At 29.5% G+C, this 21194-nt stretch overlaps 11 protein-coding genes across 11 annotated transcripts; 7 read left to right on the forward strand and 4 right to left on the reverse strand. All coding sequences in view use genetic code 12, as the record gives it.

The window, feature by feature from the left end:
* Window positions 1-422: 422 nt before the first annotated feature.
* PRS1 (ribose phosphate diphosphokinase subunit) lies at window positions 423-1385 on the forward strand (the record flags this gene model as incomplete). The annotated part of the gene is made up of 1 exon (XM_051757835.1): window positions 423-1385. The coding sequence occupies one exon, from the start codon at window positions 423-425 to the stop codon at window positions 1383-1385; it is 963 nt and encodes a 320-aa protein (XP_051614521.1).
* Window positions 1386-1448: 63 nt separating this feature from the next.
* KGF55_003081 (TATA-binding protein-associated factor TAF7) lies at window positions 1449-3116 on the reverse strand (the record flags this gene model as incomplete). The annotated part of the gene is made up of 1 exon (XM_051757836.1): window positions 1449-3116. The coding sequence occupies one exon, from the start codon at window positions 3114-3116 to the stop codon at window positions 1449-1451; it is 1668 nt and encodes a 555-aa protein (XP_051614522.1).
* A 342-nt stretch (window positions 3117-3458) lies between these two features.
* On the forward strand, window positions 3459-7448 carry KGF55_003082 (putative acid anhydride hydrolase; the record flags this gene model as incomplete). The annotated part of the gene is made up of 1 exon (XM_051757837.1): window positions 3459-7448. One exon carries the CDS (start codon window positions 3459-3461, stop codon window positions 7446-7448), a length of 3990 nt encoding a protein of 1329 aa, XP_051614523.1.
* Window positions 7449-10023: 2575 nt separating this feature from the next.
* On the forward strand, window positions 10024-11484 carry OLE1 (stearoyl-CoA 9-desaturase; the record flags this gene model as incomplete). The annotated part of the gene is made up of 1 exon (XM_051757838.1): window positions 10024-11484. The coding sequence occupies one exon, from the start codon at window positions 10024-10026 to the stop codon at window positions 11482-11484; it is 1461 nt and encodes a 486-aa protein (XP_051614524.1).
* A 972-nt stretch (window positions 11485-12456) lies between these two features.
* Window positions 12457-12687, forward strand: KGF55_003084 (uncharacterized protein; the record flags this gene model as incomplete). Its single annotated transcript, XM_051757839.1, has 1 exon — window positions 12457-12687. One exon carries the CDS (start codon window positions 12457-12459, stop codon window positions 12685-12687), a length of 231 nt encoding a protein of 76 aa, XP_051614525.1.
* Window positions 12688-13333: 646 nt separating this feature from the next.
* On the forward strand, window positions 13334-13807 carry KGF55_003085 (uncharacterized protein; the record flags this gene model as incomplete). The annotated part of the gene is made up of 1 exon (XM_051757840.1): window positions 13334-13807. One exon carries the CDS (start codon window positions 13334-13336, stop codon window positions 13805-13807), a length of 474 nt encoding a protein of 157 aa, XP_051614526.1.
* Window positions 13808-13894: 87 nt separating this feature from the next.
* KGF55_003086 (decapping nuclease) lies at window positions 13895-15088 on the reverse strand (the record flags this gene model as incomplete). The annotated part of the gene is made up of 1 exon (XM_051757841.1): window positions 13895-15088. The coding sequence occupies one exon, from the start codon at window positions 15086-15088 to the stop codon at window positions 13895-13897; it is 1194 nt and encodes a 397-aa protein (XP_051614527.1).
* Window positions 15089-15274: 186 nt separating this feature from the next.
* Window positions 15275-15706, forward strand: MRPL19 (mitochondrial 54S ribosomal protein uL11m; the record flags this gene model as incomplete). Its single annotated transcript, XM_051757843.1, has 1 exon — window positions 15275-15706. The coding sequence occupies one exon, from the start codon at window positions 15275-15277 to the stop codon at window positions 15704-15706; it is 432 nt and encodes a 143-aa protein (XP_051614528.1).
* A 119-nt stretch (window positions 15707-15825) lies between these two features.
* NPR1 (serine/threonine protein kinase) lies at window positions 15826-18354 on the reverse strand (the record flags this gene model as incomplete). Its single annotated transcript, XM_051757844.1, has 1 exon — window positions 15826-18354. The coding sequence occupies one exon, from the start codon at window positions 18352-18354 to the stop codon at window positions 15826-15828; it is 2529 nt and encodes an 842-aa protein (XP_051614529.1).
* Window positions 18355-19373: 1019 nt separating this feature from the next.
* On the reverse strand, window positions 19374-20732 carry KGF55_003089 (putative oxidoreductase; the record flags this gene model as incomplete). Its single annotated transcript, XM_051757845.1, has 1 exon — window positions 19374-20732. One exon carries the CDS (start codon window positions 20730-20732, stop codon window positions 19374-19376), a length of 1359 nt encoding a protein of 452 aa, XP_051614530.1.
* A 231-nt stretch (window positions 20733-20963) lies between these two features.
* On the forward strand, window positions 20964-21170 carry KGF55_003090 (uncharacterized protein; the record flags this gene model as incomplete). Its single annotated transcript, XM_051757846.1, has 1 exon — window positions 20964-21170. The coding sequence occupies one exon, from the start codon at window positions 20964-20966 to the stop codon at window positions 21168-21170; it is 207 nt and encodes a 68-aa protein (XP_051614531.1).
* Between the last annotated feature and the right edge of the window lie 24 nt (window positions 21171-21194).

Raw genomic sequence — 21194 nt, forward strand, 5'->3', positions numbered from 1 at the left:
ATTATTGATGTGATTTTTTAACGTACCGAAGAGACATGCCTTGATCTGTGTGTGACTAGTATTTAAGTTAGTTAGTTTCAAATTCAATTCAATTCCATCAAGCTCCACATATAAACATACTGTTTCTTTTCACTCATGGTCATTTAGATATGAAACATGGGGTAAAACAATAAGAATGAAATTCCATTGGAATAGATCTAGCATCGCGCGTTTTATCTACTACGATTTGGTAGCAGCTAAAATTTAATTCATCTCCAGAAAAAAAAGTGTAACAATATTAATCGGTTCACTCAATCATCGTGCTACAACTACATATCGAAATAATCATTTTTATACCCAACAAAACAAACTAATAATTCATTCGTATTACTTATATACATTGGAATTAAATTACCGCACATCAAAACATTTTCACACAGACAATGTCAACAAATTCTATAAAACTATTGGCGAGTGATGTGCATCGTGGGCTTGCAGAATTAGTTGCAAGAAGATTAGGTTTACACATAACACCGAGTGAAATAAAAAGAGAATCAACTGGTGAAGTTCAATTTTCAATTGGAGAATCAGTAAGAGATGAAGATATTTTTATCATATGTCAAATTGGTTCTGGAGAAGTTAATGATAGAGTAATTGAATTGTTAATAATGATTAATGCATGTAAAACAGCTAGTGCTAGAAGAATTACTGTAATACTACCAAACTTTCCTTATGCAAGACAAGATAGGAAGGATAAATCACGAGCACCTATAACAGCTAAATTAATGGCAGATATGTTGACAAGTGCTGGATGTAATCATGTTATAACAATGGATTTACATGCATCACAAATTCAAGGATTTTTTGATGTTCCTGTTGATAATTTATATGCTGAACCAAGTGTTGTAAGGTATATAAAGGAAAAAATAGATTATAAAGATGCAATTATAATTTCACCAGATGCAGGTGGTGCGAAAAGAGCAGCTGGTTTAGCTGATAGATTGGATTTAAATTTTGCATTGATTCACAAAGAAAGAGCTAGAGCTAATGAAGTTTCCAAAATGGTTTTAGTTGGGGATGTTAGTGATAAAATTTGTGTTATAGTTGATGACATGGCAGATACTTGTGGAACCTTAGCTAAAGCAGCTGAAGTTTTGTTAGATAATAACGCAAAGGAAGTAATAGCTATTGTTACTCATGGTATTTTATCAGGAAATGCTATAAAAAATATAAATAATTCAAAATTGAAAAAAGTCGTTTGTACAAATACTGTTCCATTTGAAGACAAATTATCATTATGTAACAAGCTAGATACAATTGATGTTTCTGCTGTTATTGCTGAAGCTGTCAGGAGGTTACATAATGGAGAGAGTATATCTTACTTATTCAAAAATGCGCCATTATAGAAAACAAAAACAAAAATTTATAGAAAACACTTAATAAAATATCATAAGGTCGTTATTATTAATTCAAAATAAATCATCGATATCATCATTAGCATCATCATCTTGTAATTCTTCATCTTCATTATCTTCATCATCTGCATCCTCGTCAAATGCGTCGTTTGGTTTAATTTCTGCATTCTTTGTATGTAATTCTTGGGATTTATCCAACTCCTTTTTCTTCTGATCAAGTGATGCCAGTAGTGATGAAATTGTATTTTGATATTTCATTTTCGTCATTTTGTTGGTTGCAGAAGCCAAATTCTTTTTATGTGTTTCAACAACTTTTTCCAATTCAGAAATTTCTTCTTGTAATAATTTAGTATGCAGCAATCCAGCCTTATTTTGAGCTGTGTCTTCATCCTCCTCTTCATCTTCTTCGTCTTCTTCTTCATCGTCGTCTTCTTCTTCCTCTTCCTCTTCTTCCTCTTGTTCTTCCCCTTCATGTATTTCTTCTTCTTCCTCAGCATCTTCCCCATAATCTCCAAATAAGTCGTCAATATCACCATTCTCTAAACCTTCATCTACCACAATTTCTGCTTCATCATTATTTAATGCTTCAGCTATCAGAGATGGTACAGTTACAACCGGTTCCTCTGTTTCACCTTCATCATCAAAGACTTTGTTAAGTTCTTCTTCCAAATTGAGTTCAAAGTCTTCCGCTTCGCCTGCGTCTGGCTCACCTGGAGCTTCATTTTCCAACTCGACTGAATCTCTTTTGAACTCTTGTTTTACTGGTCTTTGCTCATAATTAATTGGAGTGGACACTTCACTAGCACGGCCTAATCTTGGTTGACTTGACTTATCTAGTATCTCAAAATGACTTTCTTCCGCTTCATTATCTAATTTTATAAGACTATCAACACTTGCTTCAATATCTTCGATAACTCGATGATCTACTCTTGTTGGTCTGAATCTTCGATACACATCTTTAAAAGGGTTTAACAACCCATCTCGTAAAACAAATTTCTTCTTCTTGATCTCATTATTTTTTACATGCTTGTAAAAAGGATGATTAAAAAGGTACTCTTCAGGAACTTCAAAGTCTTTTTCGGTATTTAATTGAGCAGGATTTATGATATGTAGAACCAATAGTATTTGACATACATCGAAATTTTTAAATATGTTTTTCTTATCTATTGTTTTATAAATTTCAGTCACAGTAGGTAGATCTATTAATCTTGCTGAATATAAATTTCCGTTAACATTCACAACTGCTTTTTCTCTTGTAATCCATTTTACATTCAAACCTGTTAGATCTCCAGAATCAATTGCAGTGTGAACAAAATCTAAATTTGCATCATCTAAAAATCGTATTATTATTCCCTGTTCAATTAAAGGATCGTCCTCTAAATCTGGAGCTTCTGAGTCATATCCTTCTCCTGGCACTCTTGTTGGTTTTATTCTAACTCTCGGTATTATTCTAGGCTTGTTGGTTTGATTTTGTTTGTTTTGATTCTTCGATAAACTTAACTTTAACTTTTTAGGTTTTTCGTTCTCATTTAGCGTATCAGTATTATGACGTTTTCGCTGTAACGATTGATGAGGTAGTTGATCTTGTTGTTGTTCTTGTTGAGGTTGTGGTTGAGGTGCTTTTATTTTAATCTTGGGTATCTTCAGCCCATTTTCAATTGAAGTTGGCTGTGGAGTGCTTGATGACTCGGATGGCGCTTTAAGCTTTATTTTCAATGCCATTCTGCAGTTGTTTCGACGGCTTCTACTGTTGATGTCTCATATGCTTAGTTTATGATGTAATAGTGTATAATATACGAATTTGATAAACAAATTTTTTTGTAAATCTTTTAATTTTCAAATTTTTCAGACTTGATATCATCAGAATCAATTGCTATTTAACGTTCAAGGTTTTATTATCACGGCTATTGATTCAATTTTTGAGGAGCTTTGTTAATCACACATCTTTTTTACTACTCAATAGATCTTATGAGTTCAAGTTGACTTCAGTTTGTTACTCCTTCCAATTTTTTGCAGCAATAATCATTACAATTTACCCATATATTTTGAAGTTTTGACAGCTCAATGACAAAAAACCAAAGACCTATACCAAAAGGTAGGAGGTCATCTTCATATGATCGAAGAATGATTCGTTCAAGGACTAACTCAGTCACCTCGATGGATTCATCTGTTAGCCATTTATTGGAAGATAATAATAATGAAATGTTTTCAGGTGCAGCATCTGAGGTTATTCCGTCATCAATTACATCATTACATTATCCTCATAATTTTGGAAATAGAAGAGGCTCGCGTATATCAAGAGAAACTTCACCTTTACTTTCAGCAGATGAAGATCTTGTTGATTTGAGATCAGTTAAATCAAATGCTTCAAGAAGTTCAAATGATACCCAAGCACACTTTAAATTTTTCTCACCTGATGAAATTGAGATGGCTCAAGGTGGATCTACTTTGGAGAATCCCGATGACCCTGTTGATTATAATACTCCTTGGGACTATTCAATAGATAAATATGAGGAACCAGAAGAGGCGTTGATTGATGATGAATTGGGATATCAACGTTCTACAGAATCTCCTGAGTATGGATCAACTGATTATGAACCAAGAGCAAGAAGAGAATCAGACGAAAGCAGTAATAAAAGCATTGAAGACGAAGATCGTGAAGATGCAAGTAAAATCGATGAAGATTTTCAAAGACAATTTCCCACGAAAAATTACTATCAAAGGTATTACTTAGCAGAAGAGGATTTGGTCATTGGTATAGCAGGTTACCGCGATAATTGGTTCAAAAAGATACTTTACTATGTTCTTTGTGTTTCAACTTTGGGATTGGCTTTTATTGTATTGAGATGGTTTCCTAAATATAGGATCAATATAATGGGTACAAAATGTGCCTTGGGAGTTGCAGATTGGTGTGTTATAGAAAATGAATTTGGTGAACTACAAATTCAAGAGATAACAAGTAAGAGATTTGATGAAAAATTGTCTGATTTTTTAATCAATTCAGAATCAGAATCAGATGTTGAAAAGGACCCAGTAGTTCCAAATATCCATTTTTTTATTTACAGATATATTAAATTTTTTTATGATCCAGTTGAAGATATCTTTAGAACTAATTCAAATTGGTATGATTCAAGGTGGTTGAATATCAAGAATATTAAAGATGGAATCTCTCAAGGTACATATGAAGAAAGAATTAAAATTTTTCAAGAGAATTCAATTGAAATTAAAGAAAAATCCATCGCTCAATTATTGGCTGATGAAATCTTACATCCATTTTATATATTTCAAGTCTTTTCCATATTTTTGTGGCTTGCTGATGATTATTATTATTATGCATCTTGTATTTTCATCATATCGATGGTTTCTATCATAAATTCTTTAGTTGAAACCAAAGCCACTATAAGAAGATTGCAACAAATTTCAAAATTTGAATGTGAAGTAAGAGTATGGAGAAATGAATTTTGGAAACAAATAGATTCAACTGATTTAGTCCCAGGAGACATTTTTGAAATTGATCCATCTTTAGCAACAATTCCTTGTGATTCCCTTCTAGTTAATGGTGAATGTGTTATCAATGAATCAATGTTGACAGGTGAAAGTGTACCCGTCTCCAAAATTCAAGCTACTAAGGATGTTCTTAAATTATTGCCTGAAAATTTCATAGATCCAAAATTATCAAAATCTTATTTATTCAATGGTACTAAATTATTAAAAATGAAATCAGGAAATGATGAGCCTGTCACTGCCATGGTTTTGAAAACTGGGTTCAATACTACAAAAGGTTCCTTAGTAAGGTCTATGCTTTTCCCAAAGCCCACAGGTTTCAAGTTCTACGAAGATTCTTTTAAATATATTGCTTTCATGACTGGAATAGCTTTCATAGGTTTCATGTATTCAACATATAACTTTATCAAAATAGGGTTAAGTAAAAAAGTCATGATTTTAAGAGCGTTGGATATTATCACAATTGTGGTACCTCCAGCGTTACCTGCTACTTTGACAATAGGTACGACTTTTGCCATTGCAAGATTGAAGAAACATCAATTATTTTGTATTGCTCCGACTAGAGTAAACATTGCTGGTAAGATTGATGTTATGTGTTTCGATAAAACTGGAACCTTAACTGAAGATGGTTTAGATGTTTTGGGTATACATTTAGCTAATAATGCTAGCGGTAGAAAAGAGATTGTGTTTGAAGAATTAATCACAAATATTAAAAATTTGAAAACTATCAGAAGCTCAGATCATGAAACAAATAATGGGAAATTTTTGTTGGGTTGTATGGCGGCCTGTCATTCTTTAAGAAATATTGATGAAGAGTTAATGGGTGATCCATTAGATGTTAAAATGTTTGAATTCACAAAATGGGAATATAATGAAGATTTAAATACAGGTATACCAATTGTTTCAAATCAAAATGAAAAATATAAAATTGAAAAAGAATACGAATTTTCTGCACCATTGAGAAGAATGTCTGTGTTTGTTAAACACAATAATAAAGGTTTTATATTTACAAAAGGAGCACCTGAAATAATGATGGATATATGTATACCGGAGTCCATCCCATCCAATTTTGAAGAATTGTTGCATCATTATACTACATCAGGATTTAGAGTTATTGCTTGTGCATACAAACAAACAGCGGACAATAGCTTAGAAAGACAAGAAGCAGAAAGTGAATTAACTTTTACTGGGTTTATTGTTTTTGAGAACAAATTGAAAGACTCAACTGCTGCTACTTTGGAAGTCCTTAGTTCTGCCAAAATTCGGACTGTGATGTGTACAGGTGATAACATCTTAACAGCAATCAGTGTAGCAAAGGAATCAAAACTTTTAACTTCAGATATTAAGAATGTTTATATTCCATCTTTAGAGTATAAGGAAGATGATCAAAGGCAATTAACTTGGCAAGATGTAAATGATCCCGAGAATAAATTAGATCCTGATACAATTAAACCTTTAGATATACGACAAAGTTCAAATTATAAACTAGCAATAACAGGTGATATATTTAGATTTTTATTAACAGAATTAAAAGATGCAAATATCATTCAATCCGTATTAATGCAATGTGATATATTTGCAAGAATGTCTCCTGATGAAAAACATGAATTGGTAGAACAATTTCAAAAGATTGATTATACTGTCGGATTTTGTGGAGATGGTGCAAATGATTGTGGGGCATTAAAGGCTGCTGATGTAGGAATCTCATTGTCAGAGGCTGAAGCTTCAGTTGCTGCCCCTTTCACATCGAGAATCTTTGAAATTTCATGTGTTCCAACCATTATTAAAGAAGGTAGATCTAGTTTAGTTACTAGTTTCTCATGCTTCAAGTATATGTCCTTATATTCTGCAATCCAGTTTATATCAGTTACAATTTTATACAAGACAGGTACAAATTTAGGTGATTTTCAATTTTTATATATTGATTTATTTTTAATATTACCATTGGCAATTTTCATGTCTTGGTCAAAACCTTATGATAAATTAGTCATTAAAAGACCTACTGCAAATTTAGTATCACCAAAAGTATTGATTCCTTTAGTTTGCAGTATATTAGTGTTGTTAATTTTTCAAGTCATAATTTGGTCTTGGGTCAAAAAGGAACCTTGGTATATAAAACCCATACCTGGTAGTGATGATGCAGTCAAATCTTCAGATAATACAGTTTTGTTTTTATTTTCAAACTTTCAATATATTTTAATAGCTGTGGTTTTAAATCAAGGTCCACCATTTCGTGAACCAATTGAAAAAAATTTACCATTTTTAATTAATTTAGTTGTTGCCACTTTATTGTCCATATCATTATTCGCAATAAACGGTGATTCGAGTATGGGGGATCTTTTGCAATTGACAAACTTAAGCAGAGCATTTTATTGGTACATCTTATTATTTTCAGTTGTCAATTTGGTGGTTTTAATTTTTGGTGATAAAAACTGGTTCATTAAATTAGCTACAGTTTATAAAAAAATATTTCAACGTCATAAAATTGGCAAGAGTAAAAAATTATTCAAAAATTTGAGAAAGGAATTTTCAAAAATTCAAAGTGTATAAATATAGACCTTAGTTTAATAAAAAAAAATTAATCTAGTAAAAAATAAATATACAATGAAGGTGGCATCAAAAATTTGATGCGCAGTGAAACAGTATGAACATACGTAATTGGATTAAAAAAAAGATACTAATATCTTATGCCATGATTCCGCCCAGGATCGAACTGGGGACGTTATGCGTGTTAAGCATATGCCATAACCAACTAGACCACGGAACCATTTTACAAAATAAAAAGCGGTTAAGTTTTATATAGCTAAATTTTGCGTGCCCAATTTTTCAATAAAGTTTCGCTCTAAACCTAAGGTTTAGCGGACTTTTTAGGTCTACTAAGTTATAAGTTGATAATTTAGGTTTTTCAAACAAAAGTCAAATCGTTTACCACAATTACTTTACTTTGAGGTTTTCAAACTCAAGACATGAGTCAGTTTCACAAAGTCCCATGATGATTTGTGCTATTAGTAGTTGAGCACTTAGTGTTTGCGCTTAATTCTTAATTTTACATTGTTTTGCTTCAAAATTGAGGTAAATTACTTGACCTATATCATCAATGATAAGTATATACTCTAATTCGATGGAAATTTTTTATTCTAATTATTTTTGATAAACTCTAGATTTTTGGCTAGTACATTTTGGGTCTGGATGATCTCATTCAAGTGTCTGAGTCATTATCGATTAAGGTATTGATATTCTGATAAATTCTGAAACGGTAATTGGTAGCAAGATCAAGTCATACAGATTGTGATCAATCATGCTGAACAATCTGAAGGAAGTGTGAAGCTAGTTTCAAGTAGTCAAAAATGTAAGACTGGAAGGTTTTTGATCTGCTTGGTTTTAGTTACATGGGCGATCTATCTCGATTTAGAAAATATCAACAAACTTTTTACCTGAGGACTACAAAGACTTGAAAAGATAATAAAAATCATTTTTGCCTGAGAAGTTTCATACACAATGAGTTCGTTAAACTAATACGTATTCAAATTTCTTTGATCATAAATCCTTCACTCAACAATCTCGATAGTTATCGAATCAAATATTAATGAAACAGATGCAGATCATAGAGAGACAATAGATTTGGACGAGTACAACAACAATATTTCAAGAATTAGCATCTTTGACTACTCCGTACAGTCGATATTGCAAAAAATGAAATACCTGTAGATGAAAAATGATGATACGGAAGAGTGTAAGGGGTCCAACTCTAAATAACTCAAAAAGTACCAGGAAAGAACAAACATTTTTACACCCATACCGCAACACTTACTTTCCGTTGCAAGATTTACACCTTCGAATCTCAGACAAAATTACAAAAATTGTAGAGAATTTGAAACAACTCAATGTTTGTACATAATTTCAAGGCGCAGGGCTTACAATAAAAAAAGAAAAAAAAAATTGAAGGCGATAAGAAGTATTAACAAACGTTTGATTTAATGTATTTTACTGTAAATCTATCATAAATGTTTCAAATGAAATTTATAAATCCCTCTTAACTACAAGTCAATTTGAACTTCAAAATGATCATGACGTTAGATAAAACAATTGACATGCTAGTTAATGTGTAGGACTTTACATTAGATTGTTAGCTAACACTTGTAAAACCCAACAAGATGAGATGAGATTTAGAGACAATTTTGTTTCAGATATTACAAAATAATGAGATGCTTTTTTAGATTTTGTTAACTCCGATTAAATGTATCAATTCCTAAACTTGCATGACACAGAAAATTAATTATTTTTATATTCAAACTTATGAAGGTTGAGATACCTCGTTTATTAATTATCAGTCAATCATGCTATTAGCATCATAATGAATGAAATATTTTGACAGTTCCAATATCTTTAAAACTTGTAAAAATTATCATATTTGAGAGGAATAACAATTGTTATAGGTGTTGATGCTAGAAAATAAAGAAAACCCTTAATTACAATCAAATTCAAGGGTTGTTTGTAGCTCATTAAATTTGTATCTTCCTCTGCTCATCAAATGCACTTGACTACTGTTCCGAATTAATTCTCTTCTGCAAGAGTGTAATGTAATGTAGAGAGTAAAAAAAGTATACATTTGACTTCCATTCATCCCTTTCAAGATAAAAGCGTTTTAAAATGGAAACAAACGTATGTAATTTAACTGTTTTTGGAACTACCCAATTCATCATGCAGTCCCGACTTAAACTTACAACGAGAAAAAAAAGAAACGACGATAATGTCTAAATTGTATTTACTCAACAAAAAACCCAAAATTTATTATTTAAATTTAGTTTGTTGTTATATACACACCCATCAATTTAATTAATTATTTTACTTTAAGGGGATTTAAATCTTATAAAAGTATAAAACCAATTTCAATTGTCAATTTTATTATTTTATCAATTTATAGATTGATTCAACTTCATTACCATCTTTCACATAAACCTAACCATCAAATTTCATCATAATCATTAGCATCAATTTCAACTTTAACTATAAAAAGCCCTTCAACACAATTTCATAAAACCTTACATCAGTAAACACAACAAACTTACATAAATTCTCACATTCAATTTTCCATCCTTTTCATATACAACAACAACAAACCACAATGTCAGCAACAGAAGAATTAGAAGTTGTTGAAGTAACAAAATTAAATGCTATTGCAGCAGGTACAAATAAAAAAGTACCAAGAATTGTTGCAGCAGGATTAGGTGGTAGATTAATGGGTACAGCAGATTTAGTTAAAGTAACAGCAGAAGAAATTACAAAAGATTCAATGGAATCATTAGCTGAAAAAGATGAAAGAGAAAAACAAAAATATGCTAAAGTAAAACATATTTCTGAAGAACCTTGGACTTTTGATAATTTTATGGCTAAAATTAATTGGCTTAATGCTATATTAGTTGTTGCTTTTCCAATATTTGGTATATATAGTGCTATATTAACACCACCTCAATTAAAAACATTAATATTAGCTGGTATATTATATGCATTTAGTGGATTATCTATTACAGCAGGTTATCATAGATTATATTCTCATAAAGCTTATGATGCTGCTTTACCTGTTAGAATGTTTTTTGCATTTTTTGGTGCTGGAGCAATAGAAGGTTCAATTAAATGGTGGGGTCATAGTCATAGAGTTCATCATAGATATACTGATACTCCAAGAGATCCATATGATGCAAGAAGAGGATTTTGGTATTCTCATATGGGTTGGATGTTAAGTAAAGCAAATCCAAAAAATAGAGCAAGAGCTGATATAAGTGATTTAACAGCAGATCCAGTAGTTACTTTTCAACATAGACATTATTTAATTTTAATGTTATTTTCTGCTTTTATTTTCCCTACATTAGTTGCAGGATTTTTTTGGAATGATTATTGGGGTGGTTTTATTTATGCTGGTGTTTTAAAGTCTTTTTTCATTCAACAAGTTACATTTTGTGTTAATTCATTGGCTCATTGGATAGGTGTTCAACCATTTGATGATAGAAGAACTCCAAGAGATCATGTATTAACAGCATTTGTTACATTTGGAGAAGGTTATCATAATTTTCATCATGAATTTCCAAGTGATTATAGAAATGCTTTAAAATGGTATCAATATGATCCAACAAAAATGACTATATGGTGTTTATCAAAATTAGGATTAGCTTGGAATTTAAAAAAATTTTCTCAAAATGCTATTGAACAAGGTTTATTACAACAACAACAAAAAAAAATAGATAGAATGAGACAAAAATTACAATGGGGTTTAAAAGTTGATGAATTACCTGTTTGGACAAGAGAAGAATTTAATCAAAGAGCTAAAAATGAAGGTTTAATTATAATAAGTGGTATAATACATAATTGTAAATCATTTATAAAAGAACATCCAGGTGGTCAAGCTTTAATAAGAGCTTCATTAGGTAAAGATGCAACAAATGCTTTTAGTGGCGCAGTATATGCTCATTCAAATGCTGCTCACAATCTTTTAGCAACTATGAGAGTTGCTGTAGTAAAAGATGTTGCTCATAATGCAAATACTTTTGATGTTCAAGAAGAATTTATGGAAAAAGAAAAACAAAATTGAGGAACTTAAAAAAAAACATATCATATTTATCTTTTCATTCGTCTATCATCAGGTTTGGTGTCATATTTATTATTTATCATTATTTTTTGTTTGGTTTTGAATTTCACATTATTTTTAGTTTAGATTGATTTTTTTTAACCCATTGTATAGAGACAACTATAATAAAATAAGTTTATTTTTTACTTTAATAATAAATTCATATAACTGGTGTAGATAATTGTGATACTGTCATAAAATATTCGGAGTTTTTAAATTTCACAATGTTATCGGAATAATAAGGAAAAACTAAGGACCCAAAAAAATTATTGTATATATAAGTGGTATGATTTGAAACAAACCAAACCCAAAAACAAATCAAAACATGGGTGTTTATATAAGAGTTGGTGAAATCAATAAGTATCAATGGATTGTCATGCCCTTAGTTAGGAGTTCTTTCATATAATATGTTAAAATCTCGCTTAGATGAACAGCTATAGAACAATTTAATACAAGCTGAATACAAGCTGTAACAAATTGATGGACCAAATTTGATTTAAACTCGTATTAACGCAAGGCATAATTTGCAAAAAAATTCAGAAAGATCAGACCATATATTTTAGCCTAAGTAAGTATTGTCTTACAAATTTCGTTAATGCACGACATTATGTTGAAATTTGATTTTTTTTTTTTTTTTTGCAGCCATTCGTTTTGAGAATGAGTTTTGAATTGTATCCTTGCAGAAATCTGCTGATACTTTGTTATTGAACATATTTTCGTGTCTATGCTTCTTACTCCTTTTCCACTCTAGTGTCTTTTTTAACGGTTAAGAATTATATAAATATTTTCTACAATCTCTTCTTTTCCTGAATTTCTTGATAATTATTAACTAACTATCTTCCACCAGCTCACTTCCAGCACAATTGCAAATTTAATCCAAATCAAGTATTGTACTAATTTATATTCCCTAATTACTCAAACTTTTAAAAGATAAGAATGCATCCAACAATAACAAGATTAGCAACTCAAAATGTTAAAAATAATATTAAAAATTTAAAAGGTATACCACAATATCAATTATATTTAAAAAGAATTCCTGATTTAGCAGTATGGAGTACATTATTATTTTCATTTTTTGTTTGGCCAAGTACTTATGTTTGGTTACATCGTATTGTTCATAATGTACCACAAGGTAAAAATGTTGGTAATAGAGGTTTATTTTATTGATAATTTTAATGAACTTTGAGGGTTAAAAGCTCAATTTTCTACATGATTGAGATGATTTTCTGCCTTGAGAAAAGTTAAGCTTATGTTCAATTTTTAAGTATTTATAACAAACCTTTTAGCTTTAATACATGCTTAATTTGGAACTATTTGATTGAAAAAGTTTTTCTTCCTCTTCAAAATTGGAAAAAATACGATTAAATTCGAATTATTTACAAAAAAATTTGACTTTTCAACTCTTGAGTAACTCCTTTCAAGGAAATCGATATGGATAAACTCTTGAACTGTGACAATTAGATCACAAGTTGATACTAGAGATTAAATATATTGAAACAAATTTGCGTGCATATGGTAGTTGCCTGTTTTTTTGAAAGTAAGCGTTATCTTTATTATACAGTACGTAAAGTAACAATCAATTTTAAAACTTTATATTCCGATAATAGATTAATATAATATCTCTCCAGATCTGTCATACATCATCATAAATTTACAGTCAAGATACATTCTTTAAAATCCAGGTAACCTTCAACAGGTCTTGCTATAATATCCCAGTAAATCCGTAGAGCCAAACGTGATTGTGAAACTACAATCAAAAGTCAAGATAAGTTATCATCCTCAATCAACTCCTCACACAATCAGATTTATATAAATGTCAAGACAATTTCAACCTATAAGTGATGTTATAAAAACATCACCAAAACATAAACAACAATCATTTAATGAAATATACGGAGAACCAGAAAATTTTTTAGAAGTAGAAGTTAAAAATCCAATAACTCATGGATATGGAAATAATTTATATACAGATTATGAAATAATATGTAAAACAAATATACCAGCATTTAAAAAAAGGTATAGTAAAATAAGAAGAAGATATAGTGATTTTTTAGCTTTTAAAAAAATTTTGGAACAAGAAACTTCAAGAGTTGTTATACCTCAATTACCTGGGAAAATATTATTAAATAGTAATAAATTTAATGAATTAAATATTGAAAAAAGAAGACAAGGTTTAGAAAAATTCTTGGTTATTGTTAGTGGTCATCCACTTCTACAAACTGGTAGTAAATCTTTAATAGAATTTATACAGAATGAAAAATGGGATCCGAAGCAAATGGTATATTAGGAGTTTAAAGTCGTAGACACATAATATATATTAAAAGTGTTTAATTATTAGATATTCAATATAATTTCAACAAGCATCAAGCATAATTCATAAATTTTTAATTTCTTCTTCTCTCCAAGTTCTAAACTTTTCAGTCAATAGTCCACCATTTCTTAATTTAGAATTTTCTTCATCTTTTAATTGTGTTAAATTAAAACTTTTCTTTATAGGATCATAACTTAATCCATAACTTTTCAGTTCATCTAATTTATCAATTGATGAATTAATCCATTCAACTACAGCACCATACCATTTTAAAGCAGAAGTACAATTAATCTTGGTTTGTTGATTTTGTTTTAAATTATTTAAAGGATTTTCTTTTATTAATATGGGTATTTCTTCAGTATTATAAATTTCAACATTTCTTAATATAAATAAATCATCACGAAATCCATATATTATTTTTGTTATACCCATTAAAAAACATTGACACCAAGTTTTAAATAATTTTTTTTCAAAATTTAGAACTTGATAATCATTTTCTATTATTTTGGTGGTTTTCAATTCAACATAATGACTTAATGAATTCAGTGTATTATCAGGTATATAATCCCAACAACAATCAATTTCTCCTGCTAATATTAATTTAACATTTCCAATACCTGTTTTAATAACTGATAAAAATTGTTCATAATTATTAACTGGTAATTTATGTCTTGTTTCTATATATTTTCTTGATATATTACTCCATATATCTGGAATAGTTGAAATAGTTTCAAATTTATATCCACTATATTCACATTTTTTAATATATTCATATTTTTCTTTTGTTGTTGTTTGTCTTTGTCTATCTTCTTGTTCTTTTCTTCTCTTATATTCAATCTCAAAATTCCAATTCATAAATAATTGTCCATCATATGGTACTATAACTAAATCTATTGGATCTTGTAAATTATAAGGTATACTCATTAATCTAGTCATTATACCTCTAAATGTTATAATATCAGTTTCTAATTTTTGTTGAATTTGTTTTTCATATTCTATAATTTGATCAAGTAATGCAGGATAAGTATTTATATCATCTTCCATTGGTATTTTTTTAAAATTTTTAAATCCCAGTTGTAAATCTATTCTTGTATCAATTTTTGAATCAGGTAAATAATAATAAGATAAATTATTATGAATATTATCTTTATTATATTGATGTTGACCATCTATATTCCTAGTATAAGTAAACAACTCCTTTGGTTGCTTTAATGCCGTCGTCTTGGCTCGCGATGTTAATGGTAATGACTTGTTCATCTTGGTGGTGTTGATATTGTAATCAGATAAAAGATGGTTGTATTACATTTTTTGCAATAACTTGAAAAATACAAAACGGGAAGTTTTGAAAAATATGAAAAAAAATAAACCAAGGATCATTTAGAGTTTTACAAACCTTTTTCACTATCAACCAAACAAGACCACCACTAAAACAAACTCATCGTTATGTCTGCAAAATCTGCAATGGTGAGACTAGTAGTCGAAGCCGGAAAAGCAGCACCAGCACCACCAGTAGGTCCAGCATTAGGTTCAAAGGGAGTAAAAGCAATAGATTTTTGTAAAGAATTTAATGCAAGAACCGCTAATTATGAACCAGGTACTCCCATACCATGTTTAATAAATGTTAAACCAGATAGAAGTTTTAAATTTGAAATAAAATCTCCTCCTACATCATGGTTATTAATGAAAGCTGCAAAAATTGATAAAGGTTCAGGAAAGACTCTTAAGGAAAGTGTTGGTACTATAAGTTTAAAACATGTTTGGGAAATTGCTAAGATAAAGAAAACTGATGATAGACATAAAGATTTAGATTTGAAAGCTATTATTGGAAGTATAATAAGTACTGCAAACGTAGTGGGGATAAAAGTTATTCCATAATTTAAGTACAACTAGAAAAATCTTGTACATAGAGACTTAAAATAATAAACGAACGTAATGACTACTTTAAAAACCAGAAACGAAAATATTACATTAAAACTATCTCTAAGGCTACTTATTTACTTATTTTTTTTCTTTTCAAATGCAGCAATATGAGCTTTTGATTGATCAACTTGAGTATGTTCATGATCATCACATTTTAAAACTTCAAATTTACCACTTTGATCAAAAGTTTCTTCAACTGTACACATACAAATAGATTTTAACCATGAATCTTCAAATACTTCATCTATTGTTATTCTACATGCAGGAGCTAATTCAACCATTCTTCCAATTAATTTTCGACAATCTTCTGGTAATGCTAATAATAATCTATTTACTCCTGTTTCACTTGATGTATGATCTTTTGCATCTTTTGAGGGAGTTGTTGTTGTTGTTGTTGCTTCGGTTGTATTTTTTGGTTTAGTAGAACTAATATCTTCCTCCAAAGCTTCACTTATATCATTTAAATTACTTAATGTACCGGAAGATCCATTACTTGCAGTTTTTTCAACATCTTGTGGAGTCTTTTTCAACATTTCAGATATAGGTATAAATTCACCTCTTGAAGCAAATAATTTAAAACTTGAATCAGATAATTTTGGAACTTTCCATGGAAATTTTTTAAGCATCATACAACAAAATATTATAGCTGCTGACCAAACATCAACGGGTCTTGGATCATATTTATTAAAAACACAAACTTCTGGAGCTAAATAAGGATCTGATCCAACAATACCTTGAGATTCAATTAAATTTTTACTAAAAGGATAAGAAAAAACAACTGCTGAACCAAAATCTATAATTTTAACAATACCTCTTTTATCAATAACACAATTATCTAATTTTAAATCTCTATGAGCTAACCCCATTGAATGTAAATAATGTACACCTGATAAAATTTGTTTAAAACAACAATTAATTTCTTCTCTTGACATTTTATTTGACATTACAATTGCAAATAAATCATAATCACAATATTCCATAACTTGTAAAATTCTATCATTATCATAACATATTTCAACAGTTTCTATAATATTTGGATGTTTTAAAGTTGATCCAATACAATATTCTCCTGTAATTTTTTTAGCATAATCTCTTTTACTTTCAGTTTGATATTTAGTTCTAAATTCTTTTACTGCAAATGTCTTGTTGTCTGATAATCTATTAACTAATTTTACTGCACCTCCTGCTCCTGCTCCTAAACTTTCACTATATTTACCATATCTTTTTGAAAATGGTAATTGTTGAGTATTTGAATTTATAACCAGAGATACTGATCCTCTTCTTTCTTGATAATTAATTTTATTTTGCAAAGTTGATGATCTAGTAATTGAAATTGTTGATCCACCAGGTGAATTTGAAAATGATGATGAAGGATTTATTGATGATTGGGAAGTTGAAGGGGATGGTGGTGGAATGTTCATTGCATTTGCTGCTGCTACTCCATTAGTTGATCTTAATGAGGATGATAAATTAGAAGTTGCAGGAGATGATTGATTTGTAGGTGTTGATTTTTTAAAGAATCTTTTTAAATTTGACATTGAATTATGTCTTGAAGGAGCATTGGTACTACCACCATTACCAAAGCCGCTTTGTGGTGGAACTCCTCCATTAAAAGTATTTGTTGATATTACAGAATCTGAAGATGAAAAACTTGAAGGAGATCCTGAAATTTCATTAATATTATCTTGATACAGATTATTATAAAATGAACCTAAATCAGTTGATGAATCTTTTCTTGATGGTTTATTTTTACTTGAGAAAAAATATGATAAACCAGATTGAGAACCTGATCTTTGTGAACTACCTAATTGTGCAGCTTGAGCTTGTGCAATTCTTTGTTTTGATATAACAAATCTTGAATCTATATTAGTTGAATTAACTTGTGGTGATTGTATATGAATAGAACTTATAAATTGTCCATTTGGTAAATTTGGAATATGAGAATCATTTGAATTAGTTGGTAAAAAATTAGTTTCTTTTGATAATGATGATGCTATATTACTATTAGATGATCCATTTGTAATGGAATTTCCTCTACCTCCAGGTGCACAATATGGTATTGACGTTGATAGACTTTCTCCATTATTTATTGAAAAAGATGAATGACTTATTGAATTATTTCTTAAATATCTTGGACTTGATGCAGCTCTTGATGAATTAAACATATGATTATTTGAAAATGAATGTGATGATTGTCTTGCAAATGGGGAAGTTGGGGTAAATGAAGATGATTTAGTGTTTGGTGAAGGATCAAATCCATTTATGACTTGAGGAGTATTATTATCATGATCATTATTATTATTATTATGTAAATTTGTTATATCTATTGTTGGTTTCTCTAGATTCTTTTTCGGTATTGAAATTTCCCCTAAATCAGTTGAATTATCATTATCATCTTCATTTTTTGATATTATAGGAGTTGAACTTGATTGTGATGCTTTTATAGTTGAAGATGAATTTTGTGAAGGATTTTTGGAAATTGAAGTTGAAGATTCATTTAATAATTTCGTTAAAGATGATATAGGCTGTTGTTGTTGTTGTTGTTGTTGTTGTTGAGATTGTGATAGACTAGTGGGTTGTCTATTATCAGTTGTTGATGTCATGATGCTGTTTTTATGGTAGTAAATGATACAAGATTATGATGATGAAGTTGTTGTATAATAAATGAATGTTGATTTATGTTAGCGATAAAAAAAAATTGATAATAGAAAATTCTAATAAGTTAATTTATCAATCAACTCTAATCTTTTTGGAATTATTTAATACTCCAAAATTTAGGGTGGAGATGTGAATGAGATAGGAACTAGAATGAGAATAATGCAACGGTGTCTGTTAATATGGCCTCAAGTGGAACTTGGAGTCAAGCTTCTGTTACCTTTATTTGATTTAGATCAAGAAGATAGCAAATAAGAATGTTAATTAATGTAATACTTAACTTAACAATACTTAAACAAAGTAACGATCAAATGATCCGGAAAAAATTGGATTCTTCTTGTGCATTAATAGTACTGTGGAACAAAATCGGTTATAAAAAAGTATGTTCTATAACAACAAAATAACCTTAAAGTTTGTACTGTTTAACCTTATTGTAGAGCTAAATGTAGTATGGCTTCTGTCTAAGATATGATAGACTACAAAAAGGATGGTATTGATGGTCTGGTGATGTTCTATTCAAAGGCGGTTTACTAGTAATGATCTGATTATATAAGAATTCAATATGATTTGTTAAGATAACACAAATTAACTAATAGTGAGATAGACAAAAGATAACAATCACAATGTAAATGTTTGAGACGCAAACTTAATTAATAGTATAATTACAGATTGATTATCATTCAATAATTCTGTCCTGATTTGCATAAAACAGAATCTCGCTTGCTTTAGCTGGATTTAATTATACTCTCTCATGCTCCAATGACTTAGTGCTCCTCTTTCTTTTTATCGTAGATTACTCCTATTCATTACAATTTTAGTGTCACTTTCAGATATCTTGTTCATGCTTTGTGCTACAATGGCCCAACGTCAAGATTACACAAAGTTTTATCATTGACTTGGATTGCCTAAATATCTTAAATTTGTCTTTGAACTCAAACTAGAGACTTATTCCATATTTACATCCCATTTATTTTTTACTATTTACATTTTTACCTTGTTTTAGACTATTTAAATCATCAACATTTGGAAATAATGGTAATTCCTTTGTATTTGTAGTTGAACCACTTCCTAAACCAATTTGACTTCTTAATGAATTTAATTTATGTTCTAATTCATCAGTTGTTTTTGGTTTTATATTAATATCCTTTTTACGATTTAATTCATCTTTTTCTTCCTTTGCGAGTTGTTCTTTTGTCTTGTGTTTTTTTCTTTCAATTGCACTTTGAATTTCAAATTTTTTAATTAGCTCAAGAGTATTATGATAAATTTTAGATTGTAAATCATCATCATCATATTCTTTTCTAACTTTTGTTATAATTTTACATTCTTGTAAATAATTCCCACCTTCTAATTTCATAAATATTGGATTAAATAATCCAAAATAAAAAGTTTGTGCTCCTTGTGAAACACTTTTTAAAAATATCCACCATATGGGGAAAGTTAAAAGATATAACAATAATCCCCATATTGTACCCATTGATATAAATCTTCTTGTTGATGGTGATCTAACAATACCAGGATTTACAAAATTTATTCTAATATTACAAGGAGCTTTATCTTTTCTTTCATATTGCATTAATTGTTTTTGATAATATTTTCCAAATAATCCTAATAATAATTTAGAGGTACCATAAACTTTCCATGGTTGTGATTTTGGATATGTCTTGTGTTCCCATAATAAATCATTTAAATCTATATCTCCTAAATTTTGTGATGAACAAAGTGCTAATAAAATTCTAACATCTCTATCTGGTGGTTGAACTTTTAAACTTGGTTCTAATAAAGTTAATAAATGAAAATGTCCTAAATAATTTATACCAATTTGTCTTTCTATACCTTCTATTGTAAATTGTTTTGGGGAATTTCTTGGAATTGATTCAGCAGCTAAACATAGGACTCCATCTAATCTTCTTGGTGGTTGATTATCTAACCATTTTGTTGCAAATTTTCTTACCGAGTATAATGAATTTAAATCACATTCTTCAGCATAAATTAAAGGATTATTAGTTTTATCTCTTAAATCTTCAATATATTCTGCTAACCATAAATCATTTGTTCTTCTAGTTAATAAAATTAATTGTGCTCCTTTTGTAGCTAATTCAAACGCAAGAGCTGCTCCTATCCCCGATGTACCACCAGTTATAATATATACTTTCCCATGTAAATCTCTTTCCCAAGTATTAGTTGAACCTCTAAAATAATATTTTGCAAAGATTATAGATAATAAAATAGGTAGTATTGTTGGTCCATATTCTTTTATTTGATCCCAATACGGTATTACCTCTGGACCATCAAAGAATACACTAGTTAAGAAGTCAACAGGCATTGGATTAACTGAATGTTTGTTTGAAGTTGGTTGTAAAAATGTGGAATCTAATTGTTCTGAAGACGCATCATAGAAAATAAAAATAAAATTTATTTTGAGACTTAACTCCGTTTCATATTTTGAAAAGTATAATCAAAAAAGGATAGACCCCGAGATTAGATTAGTCCTAACTATATACACAATAACTAGAATAGATCAAATTCATGAATTTTATAAAACAATTATTAATAAATGTCAACATCAAACGATCAATCAACAATTGAATTAACGCAACAACAACAACAACAACAATTTCAAGAAAGAGGTAGAAGTAGACTGAGAGAAGATAAATCAATCACAACTACAACAATTGATGATTTGAATGATATTAGTTTGATGGGATTTAAAACTGGTTCATCAAAACAAAATAGTCCAGAAAAAGTTAAAACTAAGCAGTAACCACTATTATCTATTGATTTATTG

Source organism: Candida pseudojiufengensis, assembly GCF_024610245.1.
Source record: "Candida pseudojiufengensis strain CBS 10847 chromosome Unknown scaffold4, whole genome shotgun sequence".
NCBI lineage: Eukaryota > Fungi > Ascomycota > Pichiomycetes > Serinales > Debaryomycetaceae > Lodderomyces > Lodderomyces pseudojiufengensis.